Source organism: Dama dama, chromosome 14 (assembly GCF_033118175.1).
Source record: "Dama dama isolate Ldn47 chromosome 14, ASM3311817v1, whole genome shotgun sequence".
Classification (NCBI taxonomy): domain Eukaryota; kingdom Metazoa; phylum Chordata; class Mammalia; order Artiodactyla; family Cervidae; genus Dama; species Dama dama.
In genome coordinates this window covers 49,214,422-49,240,638 of record NC_083694.1, presented here as the reverse complement: position 1 = coordinate 49,240,638, position 26,217 = coordinate 49,214,422, and the positions used below count along the sequence as shown (strand labels likewise).

The window sequence follows — 26,217 nt, the reverse complement described above, 5'->3', positions numbered from 1 at the left end:
TTGTTGAAGCCTGGCTTGGAGAATTTTGAGCACTACTTTGCTAGCGTGTGAGATGAGTGCAATTGTGCAGTAGTTTAAGCATTCTTTGGCATTTCCTTTCTTTGGGATTCGAATGAAAACTGACCTTTTCAGTCCTGTGGCCACTGCTGAGTTTTTCAAGTTTACTGGCATATTGAGTGCAGCACTTTCACAGCATCATCTTTTAGGATTTGAAATAGCTCAACTGGAAGTCCTAAAACCTTATACCTCTATAAACTGTGATATTCTTTCTTTTCTCCAAAGAGAACTCTGAAAACTGCACATTGTAATGCAGGCAACCTCTCTAACTCATGGGACTAACTCTTGGAGTCCAGGATTTCAGCACAGGATGCAACGTTGAGATAATCTAGTCCCACCCAACCTCTTATTTCACAGATGGGAAAACTGAGGCCCAGGACTTTTTGTAAATAGAAAAATCCTTTTATCAGTCTCTGCTTCATTTACTGGGACTTTTAATCTCAGACTTCCACTGTAATGCACAGTGATAGCTTATGTTCCTGATTTTTTTTCGTGGACATGTGCGTATGTGAGGTTGGTTATAGTGGCTGACAAAGGGGATGTAGTTTAGCAAAGTTGGAAAGCTAAGGACAGTGTCCCCTTCGTGGGTCACAGCCTTGTCATGGCAAAGGGGCTTGCATAACTCAGGGAAGCTATGAGTCGTGCTGTGCGGGGCCACCCAAGATGGATGGGTCATAGTGAAAAGTTCTGACAAAGAGATCAAACTAGTCAGTCCTAAAGGAAATCAACCCTGAATATTTATTGGAAGAACTGATGCTGAAGCTGAAGTTTCAATGGCTTTGGCCTCCTGATGCAAAGAGCCAACTCGTTGGAAAGGACCCTAATGCTGGGAAAGACTGAAAACAAAAGGAGAAGGGGGCAGCAAGGGATGAGATGGTTGGATGGCATCTCCAACTCCATGGACATGAATTTGAGCAAGCTCTGGAAGATAGTGAAGGACAGAGGAGCCTGGCATGCCACAGTCCATGGGGTCACAAACTTAGTGACTGAACAACAACAGTGTATTAAATTTCCCTGAAATCAGAATTATTTTTCAATGTGCCCTATACTCCAAGATTATCTCCTACCTTTTTTTTTTTTTTTTGGACTGTGCCATGTGGCATACAAGGTATTAGCTCCCCAACCAGGGTTCATACCCATGCCTCCCATTTCAGGAGTGTGGATTCTTTACCGCTGGATTACCAGGAAAGTCCCTCTCTGCTTTTAAAGGATGGCCATAGCAAAGGGGAGGAGTTTTTCTGTTCAGATTTGTTTGGTTTCAGTGCCCTTACGATGTGGAAAAGAAAGGTTGCAACCCAATGACAGTCTTCTTGAAAGAGCAGGAGGGATTTTACTGGTCTGTGAACTCCCAAGGTCTAGGAAGTACTGGTTTAATCCCTTCACTGGCTGAATTGAGGGCAGGGCTTGCTGTCATTTTCCAACACCCACTGAGGAGCCTCATAACTTTGGGGAGGTCGGGTTTTAATGCAGTCTCAGGTATGGAGTGTTCCCCCCAGGGGTCATCCTCCCATCACCAAGCTCCTGTCCTTTACGAGGCTCCAAGGAACCCCCCAGTGGAAAGCGTGATCACTGCCCATGCAGGACACCAAGTGAGGACCCCATAAAATCAGAGGTCAGTTCTGGCAGCAGTGAGGGCACCCACACCTGGAATCTAGCTGTGGTCTCCATCGGCCAGCCCTCTCCCCGCCCCCATGCCCAAAGGATTTGACCCCCTGCCTGGCCAACTCCTTGGAAGAAAAGTGATGACAGACCTAGACAGTGTATTAAAAAGCAGAGACATCACTTTGCTGACAAAGGTCCATATAGTCAAAGCTGTGATCTTTCCAGTAGTCATATGTGGCTGTGAGAAGTGAAGTGAATGTCACTCAGTTGTGTCCAACTCTTTGCGATGCCATTAACTATACAGTCCATGAAATTCTCCAAGCCCAAATACTGGAGTGGGTAGCCTTTCCCTTCTCCAGGGGATCTTCCCAATCCAGGGATTGAACCCAGATCTCCCGCATTGCAGGCGGATTCTTTACCAGCTGAGTTATGAGGAAAGCCTGGATGTGAGAGCTGGACCATAAAAAAGGCTGAGCACCAAAGAATTGATGCTTTTGGAGTGTGGTGCTGGAGAAGACTCTTGAGAGTCCCTTGGACAGTAAGGAGGTCAAAGCAGTCAATCCTAAATGAAATTAACCTGAATATTCATTGGAAGGACTGTTGCTGAAGCTGATGCTCCAATACTTTGGCCACTTGATGGGAAGAGCTGACTCATTGGAACAGACTCTGATGCTGGGAAAGATGGAAGGCAAAAGGAGAGAGGGCAGCAGAGATTGAGATGGTTGGATGGCATCATCGACTCAATGGGCATGAACTTGAGTAAACTCTGGGAGACAGTGGAGGACAGAGGGGTCTGACATGCTGCAGTCCATTGGGTCACAGAGTCGGACATGAGTGAGCAACTGAACTGGCTACAACAACTGGCTAGTGAGAGAGGTGGGAAACTTAGTGAGGAGGGACCATGTTAGGAGGACTCCCTAGGCATCCTCCTTACCTGTTTTCCCAGATCCCTCAGCTGGAGGAGAGCCTGAACTCCGAGCTAAGGGGTTTGGCTTAGACTCTTTGGCACTGGGGAGCCCCTGAAGCTTCTGAGCGGGTGAGAAACAGAATAAAAAAAGCTGTTTCCTGGAGCTCAAAATGGCAGCAGCCAATTCCAGGAATTTGACTGGAAGGCTGGGCTGGGACAGGAAGCCAGATGGGTACAGGCAAATGTGAGGGCTGCCTCTGGAGTGGCAGCCATGGGAACAGAAAAGGAGGAGGAAGAGGAGTGGGCGTAACTCAGGCCTGGATGAGGGAGAGCCCCAGCCCTGGATGAACAGGGTTTCCAGCGCTGATGGGGAGGATGGTGGCTTTGCCAGTGGGGGAGACCGCAGAGGTCACAGAGCCTGTCCCAGCCTCAGTAATGTTATCTGCAGAGATCGGATCATGGAGTCGGGCGGGAGGCAGGGAGACGGGTATGCAGTGAAGGTGTGCCTGGAAGCCACCCAGGCCACAGTGGAGCCGCAGACAGGTGCCAGGGAGCTGTGAGCAGGGCTTTGTCCTAAGGGCCATGGGGATCCATGGAAGGCTCTTGACAGCCAGTGATATGATCATATTTGCCTTTGGGAACCAGCCCCCGAGAGCAATGGAGAGAGGGCAGGCGGGGCGGCAGGGGCCAGTGCAGGAAGCCTCTGTGGCCAGTTGTCAGGTGAGGTGTGAGGTCGGCCCGGGCCAAGCGGGAGGTGATGGGCCCTCCTGGAACATGGCCACCCCCACCCCAGGACCCAGCTTGCTTTCTGTCCCCTTTGTGCACAGGCAACCAGTGCGGTGAATGGAGGGTGGCAGGCATGGGTCCCAGTGACCCCACTCCGGGGCTCTCTGTGACCGTGTCTATGCACACAAACCATGCCCTGGGCCGGCCGCTGCAACAGTTGCCAGGACAGCAGGGGCCTGGCCATTTGACCAGAGACGCAGCAGCTGCCTCATGGGAACATGAGGTCCAGCACCAGATCTAACTTTCCTTCGAAAGAACTTACCCCCACCCCCCACCTCCCAGCTCCCCATCCGCCCCGCAGCCCCCAGCAGTCTCCCCGCCACTGGCCTGCCTCACTGGGGACCCGATCTTTATTTCTCCTGCCTCTCCTCTCTCGTCTTCCTCTTCCTGTGATTTCACGGTGTGCACGTCATTTTTTTGCTCACTTCTCTCTCCCTTTGGATTATTAATGCCTCTTTGTTCCTTCCTGTCTCCTTCCCCAATGTGTCAGTTCTCCTAGTTTTTCTTCTCTTTTGCCTCCTCTTGCTGCTGATGGCTATCTCGGTGCCCGGCACGGCACCTGGCCCACGGGGCACAGATGGTGTCCCCTCGGGCATGGCAGCCTGTTCCCTATCCCCACATGCCCTTCCGGTGCATTCCCTTCCTCCTTCCTTTTCTCCCGTGTGTTTATCCATTTGCAAGATGGACCTTATAACCTTGGCAGTGACATTTTCAAGGCAGGCTTGGTTTTCCTGCCCTCTAGTTCCTGCTGACTACCTAGAGGCATTCCCAGCCCAGTGATTTATGACAGTATCTACCAGGTAGCATGTTCTACAGCCGTGTCCCAGGGACAGACTTGTCAACTTTTCTCCCCTGTGATGGTGTCTTTCCTTGGTCACACCCACAGTCACAGGCCTCTCTTAGTGACTGACTCTGACAAGCATCATCAAAACATTCCAGCCGAGGAAACAGGCCCAGTAACCCTGGAGTCAGGCCTTGTCTCTCCCCCAAGCTCCAGAACTCCCACTTGTGGCCTGACACTGCTATCTGAGGGGACATGGGTGGGGGATGTCAAGAGGTGGGTGGCTCTGTCAGCACCAGCTTGCCTGGGAAAAAGGGAAGGTTGGGGGCAACTGGCTAGTTTTATTTTTTAGTCATTATTTATTTAAAAAAAATTTTTTATCAGGCAAAAAGGGTGTGCATTGGTTCCTGTAGCAGAAACATTGGTAGGGAGGTGTGAGGGCTCACCCTGGAAGGGCAGTGGAAACAGAAAAGGAGGAAGAGGAGTGGGTGGTACTCGGTCCTGGATGAGGAAGGGACTCATGGGTTCAAGTGTTGCTCACTCTGCGTCACAGGTCTCCTTTCCTCCTTGCTGGCCCCCTCCTTGAGCAACCTCTCCCCTAGGAGGACCAGATGGCCACCAACAAGGACGCTACACCTTGTCCTTCCAGCATACACGACAGGGGAGGGCCCCTCAGGAGAGGACAGGACTCCCCCAACCAGTAGTTACTGAACAGTGGAGATCTGAGTCTTATTGATCCTAGCTGGGGAGAGGCCCCACCCATTGGCAAATAGGAAGATCTGATTGGCCAGACCTGGTCACACCTAGTTTTAGAGCCAGGAGAAGGGGGTTGGGCACTCAGCATTATGCACCCCTCTAGGTGTTCCTGGGCAGCCTGGCTCCCCCAGCCCAGTGTGGTCCTTCCTCCAGACCTCCAGTGACCCTCTTCAGGAGTGACAGCAACAGGCTCTGGATCACTATTCGAAGGGCCCCTGTAGAGATTTCTGGAATAGCAATAGGCACCACTCATGTTACCTGTTTGGGATTTTCCTATTTGATATTGGAGTTTTATAAAGGCAGGGCATCCCTATGCAATGCCTTTTACTGGCTGGTTTCTCTAATATGCCTGTTGCCATGTCCCCACCCACCTGGACTACTGCCCGGTGTGTTGTGGATGTGCAGTTAGTGTTTGCAGAGTCAGTGACTGGAGGGGGACCGCAGGCCTTGCTCCTGCCCCTCAGGGCCCACCCCCACCAGGCAGCACCATCCCTCCATCATCCCTGCCCAGCTTTCAGAGCCACTCAGCTATCTTATCATCATCATAATTATTGGTGGTGGTGGTTACTTGTGACTGCGTCAATTCAGTTCAGTTGCTCAGTCATGTCCGACTCTTTGCAATCCCAGGGACTATAGCACACCAGGCTTCCCTGTCCATCACCAACTCCTGGAGCATGCTCAAACTCATGTCCATCGAGTCAGTGATGCCATTCAACCATCTCATCCTCTGTCATCCCCTTGTCCTCCTGCCCTCAATCTTTCCCAGCATCAGGGTCTTTTCCAATGCTCTAGTTCTTCACACCAGGTGGCCAAATTATTGGAGCTTCAGCTTCAGCATCAATCCTTCCAATGAACGTTCAGGACTGATTTCCTTTAGGACTGACTGGTTTGATCTCCTTGCAGTTCAAGGGACTCTCAAGAGTCTTCTCTAATAGCACAGTTCAAAAGCATCAATTTTTCAATGCTAAGCTTTCTTTATGGTCCAACTCTCACATCCATGCATGACTACTGGAAAAACCATAGCTTTGACTAGACTGACCTTTGTCGGCAAAGTAATGTCTCTTTGACTGCATGGCCATTGTTATTGTTCAGCCTAGAAGTATCTCCCAACTCAGGGAACAATCTTTTGGTTTGTTCTGTTTTGTTTTTTAAAAAAAAAACTCTTTATTTTCTATTGGAAAGGAAAGTGAAATCACTCAGTCGTGTCTGACTCTTTTTGACCCCATGGACCAGGCTCCTCAATCCATGGAATTTTCCAGGCAAGAGTACTGGAGTGGGTTGCCATTTCCTTCTCCAATTTTCTATTGGGGTATAGCCAATTAACAACGTTGAGATAGTTTTCAGTTCCTAGGAGACTTTAAAACCTGGGGAGGGGGAGGGGCTTCCCTGGTTGCTCAGTGGTAAAGAATCTGCCTGCCAAATGCAGGAGACACAGGTTCGATCCCTGATCCAGGAAGATCCCGCATGCCACTAAGCAACGAAGCCCATGCACCACAACTATGGAGCCTGTGCTCTAGAGCTCTGGAGCCTCAACTACTGAGCCCACACACCACACCTACTGAAGCCTGTGTACCCTAGAGCCCGTGCTCCACAGTAAGGGAAGCCACTCCAGTGAGAAGCCTGCATGCACTGCAACAAAGAGTAGCCCCTGCTCACAGCAACTAGAGAAAGCCTGCTCAGCCATGAAGACCCAGCACAGCCAAAAAGAAATAAAAAGCCTGGGGGAGTGGGTGGCGGTGAGTATAGGCTAGTAACAGGCTGGGGAAATTCAAATGTCATCCTTCCCTCTCTGCACCATGTCTTGACACTTACTGTATACGCAGCATACTTAACATGAATGAGACATTCACTCCTCAACCCTGTGAGGTTAATTCTGTCTGTTCTGATTACCTCTTTCTAGAAAGAGATGGCTTTCACTCTGACTCTTGCACTGATTGTGCCTTGACCTCTCTGCAGAGTGGGGGAGGCAGCCCAGCACTCACAGGGAGAAGACATTGGAAAGCATGAGCTATGTCGTGAAGGTACTAAGCTCTTGGCCAGGGGTAGTTCTTGTTTTGTCTCCCAACGTGCAAGAGGTGTCAAGGCCCCCAAGCAAGCCCCCTTCCCCAGGCTGTTTTTCTCCTTCCCCTCTCCTGCAGGCTGCCCTGTTTTAACCTCTATTCCAGTTTTATGATTAAACATCAGTGTCAATTATTTACAGTCTGTCCAGATGAGTATCAGGGTTGCAGGGGACTGAGTGACTCACACAGGGGGAGTTGGTTCTTATGGAGGGGAAACGAGAGGAAGGAAAACAAGAAATTCTACCTCCTGACCACAGAGGCTGAGGTTGGCCTAGGCAGGGCTTCCGGTGAACGGGGTATAGGGACGGGGCTCTCTGTTGGAATTTGGAGACTGAGAGACCATGGGTGGTGGGGCATGCTAACTCTGGAGTCAGACATAACCAGTCTGAATCATTACTGTGCCATTCGCTGTGTGTCCTGGAGTAGGTACCTTAACTTCTCTGAACTTCAGTTTCTTCATCTGTGAAATGGGGATTTTTCTAGATACTTTCTCATTAGAGTTTGGGGGGAAAAAGCAGGATAGTGAATAATAAATTAAAATGTAGTTATATTAAATAACAATGATAAATTTCAATATTAATGTCAAATATTCTAAATTTTATAAATAAAATATTACATGAAATTAATTTGTGTTGTTCTTTAGTCACTAAGACGTGTCTGACTCTCTTGCGACTCCATGGACTATAGCCTGCCAGGCTACTCTGACCATGGGATTTCTCAGGCAAGAAGGCTGGAGTGGGTTGCCACTTCCTTCTCCAGGGGATCTTCCTGACCCAGGGATCGAACCCATGTCTCCTGCATTGCAGGTTGATTCTTTATCACTGAGCCACCAGGGAAGCCCAACCTGAAATTAATCATAATAGTAATAAATGCATGGAGAGCAGCCAGCACAGTGCCTGGCACTTGGTGTGCGTGTGTGTGTGTTGATTGCTCAGGCCTATCTGACTCAGTCCCAGGCTCCTCTGTCCATGGGATTTTCCAGGCAAGAATACTGAGAGTCAATTCCTAGGCAGATTGATAAGTTCAGGGTCCCCAAGGAGGAGAAAGGGGTCTGGGGCTCTGGAAGTGGAGATTGGGGGTCTGAAATTCTCAAGAAGGAGAAAAGGAGAAACGTTTTTTCCCTCTGCATTCCTTAGTCTTAGTCAAATACACAACTCAGTTTAAACTCTGTGCTAGGGATTATACAACAGTGTATCCGGCTGGAAGACAGTTTCTCCTTCATGAAAATCTTCCGGGAGTAATGCTGATATTTTAGAGTGTGTATAATGGGAGTGGGTCTGGAGGATCTTTCTGTTGTTATATTCTAATCTTGTTATCCTAAAATGTAAATTGCTGGAGTAGGTTTGGTAAAATTTTCACAAACTTGAGACATTCTTTTGATTCATTGTAATAACTATTTAAAAGGTATATAACTCCATTGCTAACACTAGCAAGGGGGTACTCTTTCTGCCCCCTTCTGATGTCTATGTCAGAAGCTTTCTCTATCCCTTTTATACTTTAATAAAACTCTATTGCACAAAAGCTCTGAGCAATCAAGCCTCGTCACTGGCCCTGGATTGAATTATTTTCTTCTGGAGGCCAAGAATCCCGGCATCTTTTCGTGGGTCAGCAATGACCTTTCAATCCTGCACTGGGTTACCGTGCCCACCTCCAGGGAATCTTCCAAACCCAGGGATTGAACCCAGGTCTCCCACATTGCAAGTGGATTCTTTAGCGTCTGAGCCACCAGGGAAGCCCAAGAATATTGGAATGGTAGCCTATCCCTTCTCCAGGGGATCTTCCCGACCCAGGAATCGAACCAGGGTCTTCTTCATTGCAGGCAGATTCTTTACCAGCTGAGCTACTGGGCACTTGGTAAGTGCTTAGGAAATATTCAAGGGTGTTGCAACAGTTCCAAAATTTAACTGTTGGAGAAAGAATTGAGTGTGACAGGTTATTTCCTAAAAACCAGAAGCAGGCGGAGACAGGGGGCTGAAGGTGGCAGCTCTGGCTAAAATGCTTCCAGTGGGAATCACTGGTGAAAAGTCGAGAGGAGAGGGTAGGGAGGGGGTTGGACGGCTCAACTATGTTCCCAAAGGGCTCTTGGCAGAAGGTTTGGGAACCACTCCTATGGAGGCAGCATTGCTGTAGCTAAAAAAGAAAATGTCCAGATATGGGCAGGATAAACTTTCTCAAGCTGTGTCCTAATCTCCAGAATCAGGGCCAGTCCGATAAAGGCCTGGGAACAGGGAGGGTTTGGATCTGCAGGATTCATCGACCCTCAGAGGTCTGTCTGTCTCCTCCACACACCTCTGTTTGGTTGTTAAAACCCCCTCATAGAAATACCACGTAAAATAAATATCTGCCTTGTTTTGGCCTCACAGTTTAGGAACTTTAGCTTTGAGCCACCAGAGAGCCTGCTGATACAAGCCTGAGAGTGTTTTGCCTTTTATCACACTTTCTGCCAAGCAGAGTTAGAACAGGTGCTGACTTGGCTCACGAGCAGAATCGCAGGTTATCCTGTAAACCAGGTCAAAGACTGCCAGGATGCCCAGCCTTCCTCCAACCCAGTCCCACAGGGAATGGGTGCAAAATTCACCAAGTGATTGGTTTGGTCAAGAGTAAGGAACTGTGCCTGATTAAACCAACTGTTAGGTAAGTAAACAGCCCCAGTGTTGGCAGGTGCCATAGAACATGAATGCTGCTTGTATTCATTTCCTGTGGCTGCTATAAAGAACTACCCCAAACCTGGGGACAGAAAACAACACAGATTTATTCTCTTGCTAAAGTCAGAGGGGCTAGTTGCTTCTAGGGTCTCAGGGGAGAATCCCAGTCCTTGTCTTTCCCACTGTAACAGTCCAGGGAGGGAGATCCCAGTGTGGTGGTAGCATTGGTAGTTCAGTTGCTAAGTCGTGTCCGACTCTTGCAACCCCATGGACTGTAGCCTGCCAGGCTCCTCTGTCCAAGGGATTCTCCAGGGAAGAATACTGCAGTGGGTTGCCATTCCTTCTTCAGGGGATCTTCCTGACCCAAGGATCGAAACTGCATCTACTGCATTGCAGGTTCCCGCATTACAAGTGGATTCCTTACTTCTGAGCCAGAAGTAAGGCTCAGAGGAGGATGGATCTGTCCCTCCATCCTCTTACAGATAAGGAAACAGGATGAGAGGAGTTAGAATTCACCTTTCTAGGTAATGATTTAGTAGCAGAGCTGAGATGCAGATGCATTCTTTGGCCCGGAGCCCACTCTGGGAATCCCACCACATGGAGGGTGGAGCTGACCCTTGCAGTCGCCCTCCATAGTCCCAGATTTTAGAAGTTCTCCCCTCTGCCCTCCTCTACTATGTGCTGCAAAATGACTCTTGAGAAGGAGGAACCAAAGGACTCAAGCTGGTGCCCAAAACAGCCTGCTACACAAGGACAAACGGTGTGTCCAGACCATGCCCAGGTTCACATGAGCCTGTCTGGCAGCCGGGGGTGGGGGGCAGTGAGGTGAGATGAGCTCCATGCTCTAGTCTATCCCCCTAGTCCTCCCACCTTCCCAGACTCAGAGCTGCACCTCGGGTGCCTGTGATTCTGGTCCCCGGAAGGTCTGCTGTGACGTCTCAGTTAACTTCCTCCTTGTGCCCAGAGGACAGTCTCAGTGGTGGGACCATAGACCCAGCCCTTAAGAATAGCACTGCTGCCCTGCCTTAAGTGGAGTTCAACAGGCTTAGCTGAAAGGCTGCTTTTCCATCACCCCACAGATGAGGAAGATCTGAACAAGAAGTTGTGCTCAGGGCCACCACCTCTAAGCTGTGAGACCTGGGACAAGTTTCTCAACCTCTCTGTGCCTCAGTGTGTTCAGTGATGATGTGGACAAAGGTGGGGACCGCCTCATCTGGTCGTGGGGCAGGATAAATGAGCTCACTTGTGCAGAGCGCTTAGTGTGAGCCTGGCATGCAGTCAGTGTCCAGGAAGCAGCAGCAGATACTTTATAGTTGCTGATGGTGGGCTGGGGCTGAAGTCAGGGAGGCCAGGTAGGGTGGTCAGTGCCTGTGTTCAGCCCTGCTTGCCAGAGCAGGAGGCCGTTGTTGGCTCATTCCCAGAGCCTGGAGAAAGAATCAGGCTCGCTTTGATGGTGACAAGAGCTCTCAGACTCCATCCTGGCAGGGAAACACATGGAGATGTCACATTTCCCCAGAAATATTGAGTGTGGTGGGAGCCCTGGAGATCAGGTCCCAGTGCCAGCCCTGTAAGTAGGATCACATTCCAGCTGCCTGCTTAGTTTCTCTAAGTTTCTTGAGAAACTTAGACAAAAACTTAGTTTCTTGACACCAAGTCAAGGTCCCGAAGAAAAGATACCCAGTTTATTAACTTGCTCCTTCTGTTTATGGCTCCTGGAGTCTTCAGAATGAGTTAGTCTTCCTTGATTTCCTTCCTTAATTTCACCAACACTTAGTGGATTAGCAATGAGACTGAGGACATCAGACCTTATAAAAATCACTGATGTCTTATGTGGGGGAGGGGAAGCTGCCTCTTTTCTCTTCAAGAAGTGGTGCATCCTGGGAGGTGTCTGCACCCCCTTATATATATCTACTCCCATATATATGTGTGTGTGTGTGTGTATATATATATGCTTAGCTCATTCATGTCCAACTCTTTGTGACCCCATGGACTGTAGCCTGCCAAGCTCCTCCTCCATGGGATTCTCTGGGCAAGAATATGGGAGTGAGTAGCCATTCTCTTCCCTAGGGGATCTTCCTGACCCAGGGATCGAACTCTGGTCTCCTGCATTGCAGGTGGATTCTTTACCATCTGAGCCACCAGGAAAGCCCATCTCCTTCCCCATCTCTCTGCATTTTTCCAGACTCAGCCCTTCCCACAGGACACTTTACCTCCTCCTGTCCCCAGACTTTGCCCCAGTAAAGTTTACAGATGCCTCCAGGCCCTGCAGAACTGCTGCTTTATCCTCCTCCTTCCAGCCCCCTTCAAAGTGAATCGGTGACTCTTTCTGTAGGCTCTTTGGATATGCCCTGTTTTAGCAGTGCTGGGTAGTGATGAAAAGCATGGGCTTTAGAATCAGACATAACCTACTCCTGCCTTGTACTAGCTGTGTGGCGTCTGACCAGTTATGTTCCCTCTCTGAACCTCACTGTCCTAAATGGTACTAATAACTAACTATTAAATGATTGGGCACAGAAAGATCTCAACAGAGGGCCTGGCACAGAGTTGGCATTCAACACACGTTCCCTCTCACCTGATGCTGACTTCCCTTCTAAGAAGAAGAATAACCTGTCTTTCTGCTGGACTGTGAAAGTAGTCTCACCCGTCAGTTTGTCCTCCAAAGCCCCCGGCACACAGTAGGGACCCACGAGTTGTTGGGACTAGATTCTTTAAAAAGCCATTTTAAAAGAAATGCACACCTGTTACCCCTGATGCTTTGGTGATGAAGTATCTCCAGGGGTCAACTGTACATTGCCTATTTCTGGCCTATGTGCACCCCCTCCCTCCCTCCCCGGGAGTGGCCCACAGGGACTAGGCCTTGTGGGAACTCATGTGATACAAGGGGAAAGAAGTGGGCTTCAGAGTCAGATTTGATTGTGCATCTTGACTGCAGCTTACAGCTGTGTGACCCAGGGCAAAATGCTTAACCTCTCTGAGACTCAGAGGTCCTGGGGCTAATCCTCTTTGAAGGGCACCTCTGAGGTTTGGATGCCTTTAGAAAGGGTACCTGTCTCCTTCTTGAACTGTTCCTATTATTATCCTTACTCTCTCAATTCACTCAATACCCTTTCTTATTCATTATCCTATCAGCTCTCTCTGGCTCAGGCAGCCCTCCCCTCTCCTCTGCCTTTATGACTCATTTGCACAGTGCTCTTCATTTTTTCCCGAGTGCACAGTCTACAAGAACCTGTCCTAAAAGAACAGGAACCTGATACTCTTTGACCTTAGGGGAGATGGCCTGAAACTCCCAGGAGGGACAGAGCCAGCGGCAGAGGTTGCTCAGAGCCTTTCTTCCTGCCCCCACCCCCTCCCCACGGCAGGGGACTGGAGCTTGGTGACAAAAGTGATTGTGAGCTGAAACTTGGCAGAAAGGGCTTCACTGAATTCTTCCTTTGTGACGGAAATGTAGTACTGCCTGGTCCCTGCGAATGGAGCCGGGGATCCCTTTCCCAATTATGCAGCTTGGCAGACAGAGCTTGGGGCGCAGGGAGAATGGTCAAGGAGCCTCTTTGTCATGGGGGCTGGTTATGCTGCCAGACACCTCCGACTGCCGAGATCTCCCCCTAAAGCCAACCGGGCGGGCTGGACACTTCTGGAACTATGCCTTCCGGGGCCTGAGAGCAGAGCTCAGAGGCTACATGAGGGTCTAGATCACAGCCTAGGTTTCTAAACTGTGTTCCGGAGAATTGCTGGGATTCAGTGGGAAGGGTCAAGGGAAGGCTTGCCCATCAACACTTGGGACATTGTGCTGTTTCAGCCAGAGCAGTGCTGTTTTCTGTTGTTCGATTTTATTTGAATTGTTATCTTTATACTGTCTGTAGGACTTCTCTGGTGGCTCAGCTGGTAAAGAATGCAGCAGACCTCCTGCCATCAGGAGACCCGGGTTCAATCCTTAGGTCAGGAAAATTCCCTGGAGAAGGAAATGGCAACCCACTCCAGTATGCTTGCCTGGGAAAATCCCATGGATGCAGCAGTCTGGCAGGTCCATGGGCTCACAAGAGTCAGACACGACTTAATAACTACACCACCACCACCTACTGTCTCTTTGTCTATATACTGAAAAGTGAAAGTGAAAGTCACTCAGTCATGTCCGGCTCTTTGCGACCCCATGAACTATACAGTCCATGGAATTCTCCAGGCCAGAATACTGGAGTGGGTAGCCTTTCCCTTCTCCAGGGGATCTTCCCAAACCAGGGATCAAACTCAGGTCTCCCACATTGCAGGTGGATTCTTTACCAACTGAGCCACCAGGGAAGCCTGCATCTGTATAGAAAGAGATTCTAAGTGTGGACTGGTGATAAGTATCCACCCCCCTCCACAACTCGGATCTCAGCCAGGTGAGCACTCAGATGTCACAGCCATGGTGGGGCTCAGCCCTCTCATCCCCTCAACTCTCCAGGGAAATCCCTTTTTCTGGCTATAGTTAGTTGGCCAAGGATGTGTGTGGGAATAAAGACAGCAGATGCCCAGCTTGGAGGAGCAAGGCTCAGGGTGCTCACCTACCTGCTGGGAAGACCAGGGACCGGCTGAAACCTCAGACCCCACCAGGAAATACTGACAGAGTCACCATCTTGGGTCAGAATGGAAGTCACATTTAACCTGGGTGACTTTCCCGTGTTGTTGGGAAATCATTTGCATAAGGACACAAGACTTGGATATCCTGAAAATTAGCTTTATCTAATCCTGTCCCCCTCAGTGCCAACCTTGGACTAGGCCTTTTCCCTAATGGATACAGGACATCAGTTAAACTTTTTAACTTGCTAGGTAGTCATTCATTCATTCCACAATAGTTATTAAGCACCTGTTACAGTCTTGACGCAAGGTACTGAGTGCTGGGTATACAGAAATGAACAAGGCAGATGGGACTTTGCTTTCAAGGCGTTTACACTCCAATGGGGAGACAAGGAGACAATAGGAAAGCAAAGCAAGGCTGCTGTAGACTGAGGTAACATCATCCATCCATAGGAAGGAATGTCATAAGGACCAAAGCATGGGGCTTGAGAGTAGCTGGGTAAGGGAGGGGAGGGGACATTATTTATAGTGTGATCAAGGAAATCCTCGCTGAAGAGGTGGCATTTGAGCTAAGAGACAGAAGTGGTAAGAAAGTAGATAAACAAAAAAGGCAGGTAGATGGGAGGGAGGTTCAAGAGGGAGGAAACATATGTATACCTGTGGCTGATTCATGTTGATATATGGCAGAAACCAGCACATTATTATAAAGCAAATATCTTGCAATAAAAACTTTTTTAAAAAGAGATTTTTTTTAAGGGGTGGGGGAGGAAGTTTATAAAAGGAAGACTAGAAAAATAAATACATCATGCTCAAATCCAGAAAAAAAAAATACATCATGTTCAAATCCAGAAAATAAAAAAGCAAGAGACAGATGGAAGAGTTTCAGGCATTGGGAACAGTAAGTGCAAAGGCCCTGCAGCAGGATGTGTTTAATGTGACTAGAAACAGACAGGAAGCCCCCTGAGAGCTGGTGAGTCAAGAGATAAGATATGAGAGAGGCAAGAGCCCAGTCCAATCTGGAGGGATTTGAAGGCCACAGCAAAGGAGTTTGAATTTTATGCTAAGAATAATGGAACGATATCAACTCTTAGAATCTCCTACTGTAAAATATTCCAGCCAATCAAAAGAGTATATATAGGTGTATATATATATGTGATATTTGATGAATAATTTAGTGAATACCCAGGTACCCTTCACTATTCCTCCTTGACACCATTTCTCACTCTTCCAGGGAGATACCTGTTGTCCTCAATTTTAATTCATCATTTTGCCTTTCTTCCTAATAATTACAGAGATAAAGGAATACATTGCTTGGTTTTGAACTACATATAAATAGAATCATGCTATGTGTGTTCTTCTGCAATTTCCTTTCCTGTTCAACCTCACATGTTGTCAGAATGGTCCATGCCGGTGCATGCAGCTGTGGTTTATTCCTTTTCTCTGTTGCATTGTACTCCACTGGACCATAACCGCATAGTCAGCTACTGTCAGGTTTTATTTTTTCTCCTGGGACATGACATTATTCGATTTTCTAATGTTGAATCAACTATGCATTATTGGGATAAATCTTTTTGAAAAATGTGGTTGGATTCCATTTGCTGATATTTTGTTTAGGATTTTCGTTTCTGCGCTGGCAGATCAGCTTGACCTGTCATTTTTCTTTCCTGCCTTTTTGCTTTTGGGGTCAAGATTGCACATTCCCCATAAAGTGACCTGGGGAGTGTTTCTCCTTTTACTCGCCAGAGCACTTGTGTAAGATGGAGAAAACCATGGAAAGATTTCATCAGTGTGACTGCCATATCATCATCCTTTTGTAGCCCCACTCTTTGTTTCAAGAGTCTTGGCTTCTTTTGATACAACTTTTCTTGCATGTGCCTTCTCCCCCAAAAGCAAAGAAAACATGTGCCTCCCCCATGAGTACCTCAACTTGACATGCTCACAGCCTACTTAGAAAGCTACATTTCTGGTTTTTTACAGATGGGTCCTTAACACAAGATTTTAGCATGAAGAGTTGTTGTCAGACCTGTCTCCCCAGCTAACCACAGGTAGGTGCCTCTCTTAACTGGTTCACAGCTTTCTTGAAAACCTAAATACAGGATCATTCATTCATCTCTTAGGGCTACCTCGAACCTGAGCTGTGACAGATCCAATTCCTGGGTCCGAAGTGAGTATAGGCCAGCTGGGACCACAGGCTGCTCACCAAGGCTGCTCTGTTTTAAGGACATCTTGGAAACTATGTGGCCCAAATCCTCTAAGCACAAAATTAGCTTCTTTCCATTATTTTTGAAAGGGAAAGAACACCATGCTAAATATAACGTGGATCAACAAGCCAGAAACAAGATAAATAGCCACCAGCTGCACATTGGGGAGCTGGGTCTCCATGCCCCCTGGTGAACCTTCGAGGTCTTGGTTTCCAGAGGGTGGGAGGAACCAGCAAACGATTTGAAGCTACCATTGGACACAAAACCCTGCCGCAAACCCAAAAAACAAATGCTTATTTGAAAAACAACACATTTCTGTGTTTTCCAGTTATTACCCTCCCAAGAAGAAAAAGAAAATAAAAACCATTCTGATCCCAGCACCCAGAGAAAATAACTATAAACATTGTGGTGTTTTGAAATTTAATATAACACATTCAGCGGTGTCTCTTCCAACCTTTTATTCCCCACTATCATTCTTTCTTTTCAGATGTTCTTTTTGTAATGCTCCCCCACCCCACCACTCCATAAAACTTTAATACCAGATAGGCTGAGTATCTATGTTCCATGGAGGACCACTAACTTTTGTAACAACTAAGATTATTTTACACCATCCGCAAGAGCTAATTTTCCCTCCTTGTGGGTGAGCTTACCCCATGGAGAATGCAGGCTTTAAATAATATTAAATAACAAATCTTCCTGTAAGAACTCACTGTGTGCTGGTCATATACTGTTCTGGGTACTTTATGTACATTTACTTGTTGACTTATCATAACTCTCCTATGAGGCTGAGTCCTAGAGAACTTTTATCTGCATCTTAACAATTGTAGAAACTGAGGCACAAAGAGGTTAAGTCATTTGTCCAAGGTCACTCAGCTGGGAAGGTGCAGAGAGACCAGGCAGCCTGGTTCCACGGCTCACACTTAACCACCAAGCTGTGTTGCCTTAAGACAACACATTCTAACTGTAAAAAAATTCAAACTACAGAAATGGAGTGTGCAGCTCTTTTGTCTCTAAAAAATACAGAAATAGAGTAAAAGTTACACTTCCTAGGCCCCCTTCATCCCCATAAACAATCTTTGGCACAAGTTTGGAATGTGTCTCTCATCTGGGATTTTACATATATGTTTACATATATGAAATATATTGCCTCTTTATTTTAACATAAGTAAAGTCATTCAGCCTTTCCCCCTATATTTCATATGAATAATACATGCCCATGTATAGAACTTTATAAAAATTAGGATCATACTGAACATATTCTTATTTGACTTTAAAATGTATCATTAGCTGCTTTGAGACCATAATTTAGTAAGTGCATATTTTATTTAACCAGATCCAGACTACTGACTGTCTAAATAGTTTCTAGTTTTTCACTACTATCAAGTTATGATGAATATCCTTGCCCTGTACATAATTCTTAGAAGTTGTAATGACAGCGCCTGAGGGTATAAACATTTTTGAAACTTTTGATCCCTAAATGCCAAAGCTTGCCACCCAGAAAAACCCATCCCAACACCCTCACCCGCACTGAGTGTTAGTGCCTGTTTTCAGACATTGACAACAGGCCAAAAATGTGTTCATTCTGACCTTTTCATCTCTGCCCGTGTCCCTCATCAGGGGCCTGTTTTACTCATGTGACAGCACAAGGCAGACCTTGAATTGAGAATGAATGAGAGCAAGGAGCCAGTTTGGGTAACGTGGCCACATCACTGCTTTAATAAAAACAGGTTGTCAGCCTCCCGGTTAAGAGGCCTGGCTGTCCAGCCCTGAGCAGGTGCTCAGTAAATAGTTTCTTCATCTCCCCTGCTTCCAGCACAAGGCTCAGGCTGCACCTCTCTACCACTGAGCCCCCCGGGTCTGACCTTTGTCTCCAATCTATTTGGCAGCACTAAGGCATTCCTAGGGCTGCGAAACCCCTCATCCTTCCCTTCACTGGTCGTGAGTGATGTGAGAAGCACACAGCCTTGTGTATACAGTAGGCTGTTAGCAGCTGGCCTCACTGCAAGTGTCTCCAACAGGATTCTTGTTCAGTGTTCTGCATGCACACACGTGCATGGTCATATACCAACACATGGGCATGTGTGTGCATGTATGTATGCACTTGTGTCCACCCATATAATATAGCACATTCAGGAGGCAGACCCTAATGTGTGAAGTGGGGCTTCTCTCTCACGAGATTCTCCATATGCCCTCCAGCCTGAGTTAGGACCCCTGGCTACCTAATGCCACAGTGCCTGTACTTTCTTCTCATTATTTTTTTAATTTTTTAAAATTTTATTACTTTATTTTATTTTTAGCTGTGGGTCTTCATTGGTTTTATTTTGTGGGTCTTCAATGCTGCAGGGACTTTAGTTGCAGCGAGACAGGGCTACTCTAGTTAATGTGGCAGGCTTCTCACTGCAGTAGCTTCTCTTGTTGCAGAGCCAGGCTCTAGGGCACATGGGCTCAGTAGTTGTGGCTCCTGGGCTCTAGAGCACAGGCTCAGGACTTGTGGCCCACGGGTTTCGTTGCCCCATGACACGTGGGATCTTCCTGGATCAGGGCTCGAACCCATGTCTTCAGCATTGGCAGGCAGATTCTTGACCATTGAGCAATCAGGGAAGGCCTTTTTAATATTTTTTAATGTGATAAAAGTCACAATAAAACACACGGTTGTAACCATATTTAACTATGCAGTTCAGTGGCACTAAGTACTTTCACGTTGTTGTGCAGTTCTCACCATCATCACCATCACCCATCTCCCAAATTTTTCATCTTCTGAAACTGAAACCCTGTCCCCAGTAAACACTAAGTCCCCATTCCCCCTCCCCACCCCCACCCCTTGGCCCCTGGCATCTACCAATGTACTTTCTGACTCTATGAATTTGACTCTTGTGGTGCTAGTGGTAAAGAATCTGCCTGCCAATGCAGAGATGTAAGAAATATGGGTTTGATCCCCTGGAGGAGGGCATGGCAACCCACTCCAGTATTCTTGCCTGGAGAATCCCAACAGAGGAGCCTGGTGGGCTACAGTCCTTGGGGTCCCAAAGAGTCAGACATGACTGAAACAACTTAGCACCCAATGTATATTGGAATGCCTTAAGATTAACTTAATATATGTCCTAAAAACAGGTTATGCCTTATTTTTTTTTCTCTCTTTCTTCCTACTTTATTGTTATTCCCTGTGGACTGTTTTCCTGCTAGCCTGAAACCTCCCCACTAATCTTTAACTTGTTCATCAGTATTTCTCTAGTACTGAACACTGCTTAGCAGGTACATGTGAAATATTTGTTGAGTGGGAGAAAAAAAAAGAAGGAATGGACTTCAAGCCGATAGAGGATGTTATCCCAATTATTTTTAGAGTATTTTTGAACAAAGTGGCCAGTTTCAGATGGAGCCCAGTGCTTGATGAGAAAATATCTCGGCAGCATCAGATTTCACGTGGCCTGGTTAGCTGTCTTTTTGCAAGGAGTGGAAAGAATGTGGAATGGCAAATAGGACCCTGGCCATCTAAACAGCTGTAAAGTTTTACTATTCTGCAAAGATTGCTGTAGCCGGGATAATGTATTGAGGAATAATTAGCCAGGAGCCTCACTCGCTGGTCCTCCAGCCCCCCGAAAGTGTTCTAATCTCAAACCTTCAATTCACTGGCTTATCAGGCTTCCTCTCCCTGCCAGCAAATTGCTATGGACTCCCCGCTGACTAATCCCATGAGCCAAAGGTCTCGGAGCTGCTTCACAGGAGAGGGTTTTTCATCCAGCTGGGCGCAACAGCTAAGATGATGGATGTGCAGGTTTCTGCCCCTTTAAGAAAAGCAAAACTCAGAACTTCCCTGGCAGTGCAGTGGTTAAGACGCCCTGCTCCGCATACAAGGGGCACAGATTCCATTCCTTGGCTGGGGAACTAAGATCCCACATGCCACACATGCTGTGCCAGACAAAAATAAACGGAAAAGCACCCTTTAAGAGAGAAGGAAAAAAAAAAAAAGGTAAAACTCCATGTGGCTGAAAAGAAGCATGCCTTGCAGGACAGCTTCATCTGGCTATTTCATTCATTTGATTCAGCAGGCATTGGGGGAGGGAGGGTGCTGCTATGTTCCAGAAGCAGAGTGAAAAAGATGTGGTGCCAGAAAGAAAGAGATTTGCCACAGAAGATGCTGGGGGCTTGCAGGAGACACAGAAGGGTAGCTGAGCAGGGTTGATCAGAGAAGGGCAGAAATGCTGGAGGGAGTTTGCGAAGGGGGGCAAGGTGCAAGATGAGTGGGAGAGGCCGGGTCAGGTTGAGCACGCCACGAGCAGGATTCCAGGGAGCCTGGATTTTGTGCTGCCGACAATGGGAAGCCACTGAGGGTGGTGAACACATCACAGAAGGCCCCTTCGACTGGGTCATATCATGACTGATGCCGGTCAGCCAGGCAATATTGACATGGCTCAGGCAGGCCATGGTTCACTCTCACCATAGCTGGTGAGAAGGTAAGATTGTACTGCACTTCACTAAATCCCACAAAATATCTGAATGACCTGCAACTCTGACCTTTCTGGCCTCCTGCAGGGAAAGGTCTGGCTTCTCCTTTTCTGGTGGAGGAGGCAGATCACAGAAGGAGCAGGAGCATGTAAGACGTCTGGAATGCATCAGAGGAGAGCCCAGCCCGGACCATGACTCAGTCCTGCCTCCCCCTACCCACCCCCCCCCCCGCAACACCCCCCCCCCCCCGCCCCTATTCAGGAGCACAGCCACCGCATTCAGCAGAGCGCCTTGAATCAGAAATGACTTTGCTCTCTCCTCTCTGTTTTCCTCGCAGGTCTCCCGGACACAGCCGTCCACACAGGATGCCTCACGTTGGCTTGCAACCATCCCTCGAGAGTCGAGTCCAGCCGCCGTTTTTTTAGTGTGGCACTAGGGCTCTCGTTCAGGGCGTTTTGTTGCGGCTGCTGCTTTTTATTTATTTATTTTATCTCTTTGAACCTGGACTTTGCCCCACTCCCGCTGGCATGATGGCCCAGTCCAAAGCCAACGGCTCGCACTATGCGCTGACCGCCATCGGCCTGGGGATGCTGGTCCTTGGGGTCATCATGGCCATGTGGAACCTGGTCCCTGGGTTCAGCACTGCAGAAAAGCCGGCTGCTCAGGGGAACAAGACAGAGGTAGGAAGCGGCATCCTTAAGAGCAAGACCTTCTCTGTGGCCTACGTGCTGGTCGGGGCCGGCGTGATGCTGCTCCTGCTCTCCATCTGCCTGAGCATCCGGGACAAGAGGAAGCAGCGGCAGGGCGAGGAGCTGGCACACATCCAGCACCCGGGGGTCGAACCACACGCCCACGAGGAGGACAGGTGAGGATGGCCAACCGGACCCAGATAGGGGATGGACACACACACCCACAAGCATACCCACGGGCTCAAGGCTCAACGATGGTGAGAACATTTTAATCTAAGGGGCTGTCTCCCATGACCGGTTCTGTGAAACAGTTCATTGTTTTACAAATGACTTTATCTTTTGATCCCAGAGTTTCCCAAATAATACGGTTTGAATGGATGATTATAGTTGTGTCAAGATTTTGACACCCCCCCACCCCCCCAGGGGACCTGCATGGCACCTGGGATGGCCAGAGCCTCCCCACTGGAAGCTTGTCCATTTACCCAGTGCCCTGGATGTTTATGCTTTGAGTTGAAAAGTTGGGAAGCTAGGTTCTATTTGACCAAAAATGCTACGAACACATTTAAAAAGCAATTGCTAAATTGGAGGCATAAGATAAAAGTTGATACCCCAAATATAAAAAGAGCACTACTGTGTATAAAATAGATAACTGATGAGAACCTACTGTATAGCATGGGGTGGGTTCGGGGGAAGAAGATACAGTCTGTTTGTAGGACAGATATTAAGTTAACCTTAAAAACGCATTCCAATATACAGCAAATGCAGACAAATACTGTTTGATTCCACTTATACAAGGTACCTAGAATAGTACCTCACATTCATAGAATTAGAAAGTACATTGGTAGATGCCAGGGCCCAGAGGTTGGGGAGGTGGGAGATAGGGGTAGGGATGGGGAATGGAGACTTAGTGTTTAATGGGGAGAGTTTCAGTTTAGAGAGGTGGAGAATTTGGGAAATGGATGATGGTGAGACATGCACAACACTGTGAATGTACTAGTGCCACTGAAATATACAGTTAAAATATGGTTAAAATAGTATGCTTTATATTATGTGACTTTTATCACAATAAAAAAAAATCTTTTTAAAGGTCCCTAACAAATGAATGTTAAAGAACACACAGTTGGAAAATGGACCAAGAACACAAACAAGCATTTCATAGACATTCACATGATAGTTGTTCAGTCTCTTTAGTCTGGAAATACAAACAACCAACAAAAGGCATTGTAATTCTTTGCCTACCTACTGGCCAAGATAGACTGTCTTCTGGGTTAAAGATTTGTAAGGAAGTGAGTTGCTAATGAGGGGTTGATTGACATAACCTTACTGAAGGGGAATTCACTGTAACTGGCCGTTTTAAAGATGTGTGCACCTATGAATTCTCTTCGTAGGAGCTTATCTTTGAGACACAGTCACAAAAGTGCAAAGGGGTCTGTACTCATAGATTTATCAGAGCCTTGCTGAAAACAGCATAGACAGATGTGACGACTAAATATCCATCAGTCAAGCTAAATTATAACATGCCCATTCAGTAGAATTCTCTGCAGCCACTGCCAATCTATATTTGCTAATGTGGATCTGTATCTCTGAGAAAAGGAGGTTTATAACACAGCATGTTAAGGTCTTCATCACATCAGACATTGTGGCTATGGGACTAGAGAAGGATCTGGAAAGGTGTATAGCAGAATGTTGTTATTGTTCAGGCACTAAGTCGTGTCCAACTCCTTGCAACCCCGTGGACTGCAGCACACCAGGGTTCCCTGTCCTTCACTTGTCTCCCAGAACTTGCTTAAACTCATGTCCATTGACTTAGTGATGTCACCAACCATCTCATCCTCTGTTGCCCCCTTCTCCTCCTGCCATCAATCTTTCCCAGCATCAGAGTCTTTTCCAATGAGTCAGCTCTTCGCATCAGGTGGCCAAAGTATTAGAACTTCACCATCAGTTCTTCCAATGAATATTCAGGGCTGATTTCCTGTAGGATTAACTGGTTTGATCTCTTTGCTGTCCAAGGGACTCTCAAGAGTCTTCTCCAACACCACAACTCAAAAGCATAAATTCTTTGGTGCTCAGCCTTCTTTATGGTCCAACTCTCACATCCATACGTAACTACTGGAAAGATCATAGCTTTTACTATATGGACCTTTGTTGGCAAAGTGATGTCTCTGCTTTTTAATATGCTGTCTAGGTTTGTCATAGCTTTTCTTTCAAGGAGCAAGCATCTTTTAATTTTGTGACTACAGTCACCATCCACAGTGATTTTGGAGTCCAAGAAAATAAAATCTGACACTGTTTCCACTTTTTCTCCATCTATTTGCCATGAAGTGATAGGACCAGATACTATGATCTTAGTTTTTTGAATGTTGAGTTTTAAACCAGCTTTTTTACTCTCCTCTTTCACCCTCATCAAGAGGTTGTTTGGTTCCTCTTCACTTTCTGCCATTAGGTATCATCTGCATATCTGAGGTTGTTGATATTTCTCCCGGCAATCTAGAGAGTTGTTTTTATTTTGGAAAAATTAAACAAATTTTCTGAAAGTAAAAGATAATCAGGCATATTCTAGAAAACTTGGGAAATACAAAAAAGAACAAACGAAAACTATTCACCCATCATTAAAGGTATGACCAAGTCACTTGACCTCAATGTATCTGTATTCCCATCCATAAAATGAAAAGTGTTAACCTCCCCTGCCTTTTAGCCTCATATGTTAACAGCATGCCAGGTGGGCTATTCTGATGCCCAGATGGATGTCCTTTGACCATAGACAACATAAACATACATGAAACAGGTGCCAATTTGAAGCAAAGTGGTTGTTCCTGGATAGAGAAAGAATATCTGGAATATAAAATTTACATGTATCTCAAATTATTCTGTAATTTCCCATCCATAAAATGTGTATACCAATATTGGGTTGGCCAAAAAGTTCATTTGGGTTTTCCATATTATCCAATGGAAAAAACCCAAATAAAGTTTTTGACCAACCCAACAGTTGGTCATAGTGTCTTTAGGAAGATGACATTAGTTTATACGTACTTAGAACAGTGTCTGGCTTGTAGCCAACAGGTGAAGTGATAGCTCTTATTCCTCCTTAGATACACCTGTTTTTAACAAGGCTGGTATACCGGGTCCCAGTGGCAACATGTGGTCTGGGATCCATCTCTTTGTGATCGTAAGTGACTCAAACACATGCTAACCCTCCCATGTCTGTGCTTGCTGTCTTGCAGCCAGGAGGAGGAGGAGGAGGCCTCCTCACGGTACTATGTCCCCAGCTACGAGGAAGTGATGAACGCAAACTACTCGGAAGCAAGGGACGCGGACCAGAACCCCCGGATGAGCATCTCTCTCCCCTCCTACGAGTCCTTGACGGGGCTGGATGAGACAAGCCCCACCACAACCAGGGCCAACATGGAGACCAGCCCAGGGAACCCCCCCGACAGGCAGAACTCCAAGTTGTCCAAACGCCTGAAGCCGCTGAAAGTGAGAAGGATAAAATCCGAAAAGCTTCACCTCAAAGACTTTAGGATCAACCTGCCGGACAAAAACGTGCCTCCTCCCTCCATCGAGCCTTTGACACCCCCACCACAGTACGATGAGGTCCAGGAGAAGGCCCCTGACGCCCGGCCCCCCGACTGATGGCCCCTCCCAGGCGGATTCCCTCCTGTTTCTCGTCCTCTGCACCAACAGACCCTGAATGAAGCCACTTCAGCCACAGTTGAGAAGCGGAGGGGCCAGGTGTGTACTTAGCTATTTGGATGGGGCCAGGAGCTGAGGGCGTTCTAGGACTGGGGAGTGACTCTGCGGTCCCTAGGACCTCCGGTCACAGGTGCATCGGAAAGAGCTGCTGCCTCAGATCTTGTGAAGCTGTGACCCCATCCAGGGAAGCAGTGCCGGCATCTTCCCCTTTGTCCTTCCTTGACATTGTATTTCTGGGGACAATACTCCTACTTAGGAAAGGATACGTAGCATCCTTAGATCATGGCTTAGATCATGGCTTTGTTTTGCTTCCACTAGGACTGTTTTGTTTCCAAAAGAAAATAAGTTATGCCTTCACTTTCTCCCTGGAGTCCTACACTGTGGGTAGGAAAGATGACCAGCTTTGCAGAAAGGACATGCCCATGTCATGAATTAAGCTGAACAAGAGGCTGGATGATTACATGGGGGTGAGACCCAGGTGGGGTTCTCAGAGCCCCTGATGCCATCAGTTGTTTTGAGGCCTCAAGACCTAAGGATGCATAAAATCCTAGTCTTATTGGTAGACTTTTACTAGTCTCTCCTATGTATTGGGGAAAAAAAAAAAGGAAAGCCATCTGAGATGTTCTGTTCCTTCTAAAATGCCGTGCAACTGAGCTTTTTGTAATAAAATATTTTATATGTCGTACATTTGGTGCTAAATTACCTTAACAGCTCTTCCAACACTGACTTGCTTAGGGAGAAATCTCACCAATGAGAACAATACTAGCTAATATATCCTGAACACTTAGTATATGCCAGGTGCTGTGCTAAGCACTTCACATATTTATCCCTTTTCAACGGTACCCAAGCCGGGTATTGGGCTTCCCAGGTGGTGCTAGTGGTAAAGAACCTGCCTGCCAATGCAGGAGATGCAAGAGATTCTTCAATCTCTGGGTCGAGAAGATCCCCTGGAGTAGGAAATGGCAACCTGCTCCAATATTCTTGACTGGAAACTTTCATGGAAAGAGGAGCCTGGCAGGCTACAATCTATGGGGCTGAACACCACAGAG

The 26,217-nt window shown here is 47.3% G+C and overlaps 1 protein-coding gene across 2 annotated transcripts in view; it reads left to right on the top strand.

Moving 5' to 3' along the window:
- The window catches only part of TMEM51 (transmembrane protein 51), a 53,991-nt gene extending 28,138 nt beyond the window's left edge, over positions 1–25,853 (top strand). The window contains exons 2-4 of one of the 2 annotated variants that reach the window (XM_061160702.1): positions 16,123–16,190; positions 21,127–21,654; positions 24,700–25,853. In XM_061160702.1, the coding sequence (XP_061016685.1) occupies positions 21,317–21,654; positions 24,700–25,108 (747 nt within the window). In that variant the 5' untranslated portion in view covers positions 16,123–16,190; positions 21,127–21,316 and the 3' untranslated portion in view covers positions 25,109–25,853. The remainder of the gene's footprint in view (positions 1–16,122; positions 16,191–21,126; positions 21,655–24,699) is intronic. The other variant, XM_061160703.1, reaches the window with a different exon arrangement.
- Positions 25,854–26,217: the final 364 nt, after the last annotated feature.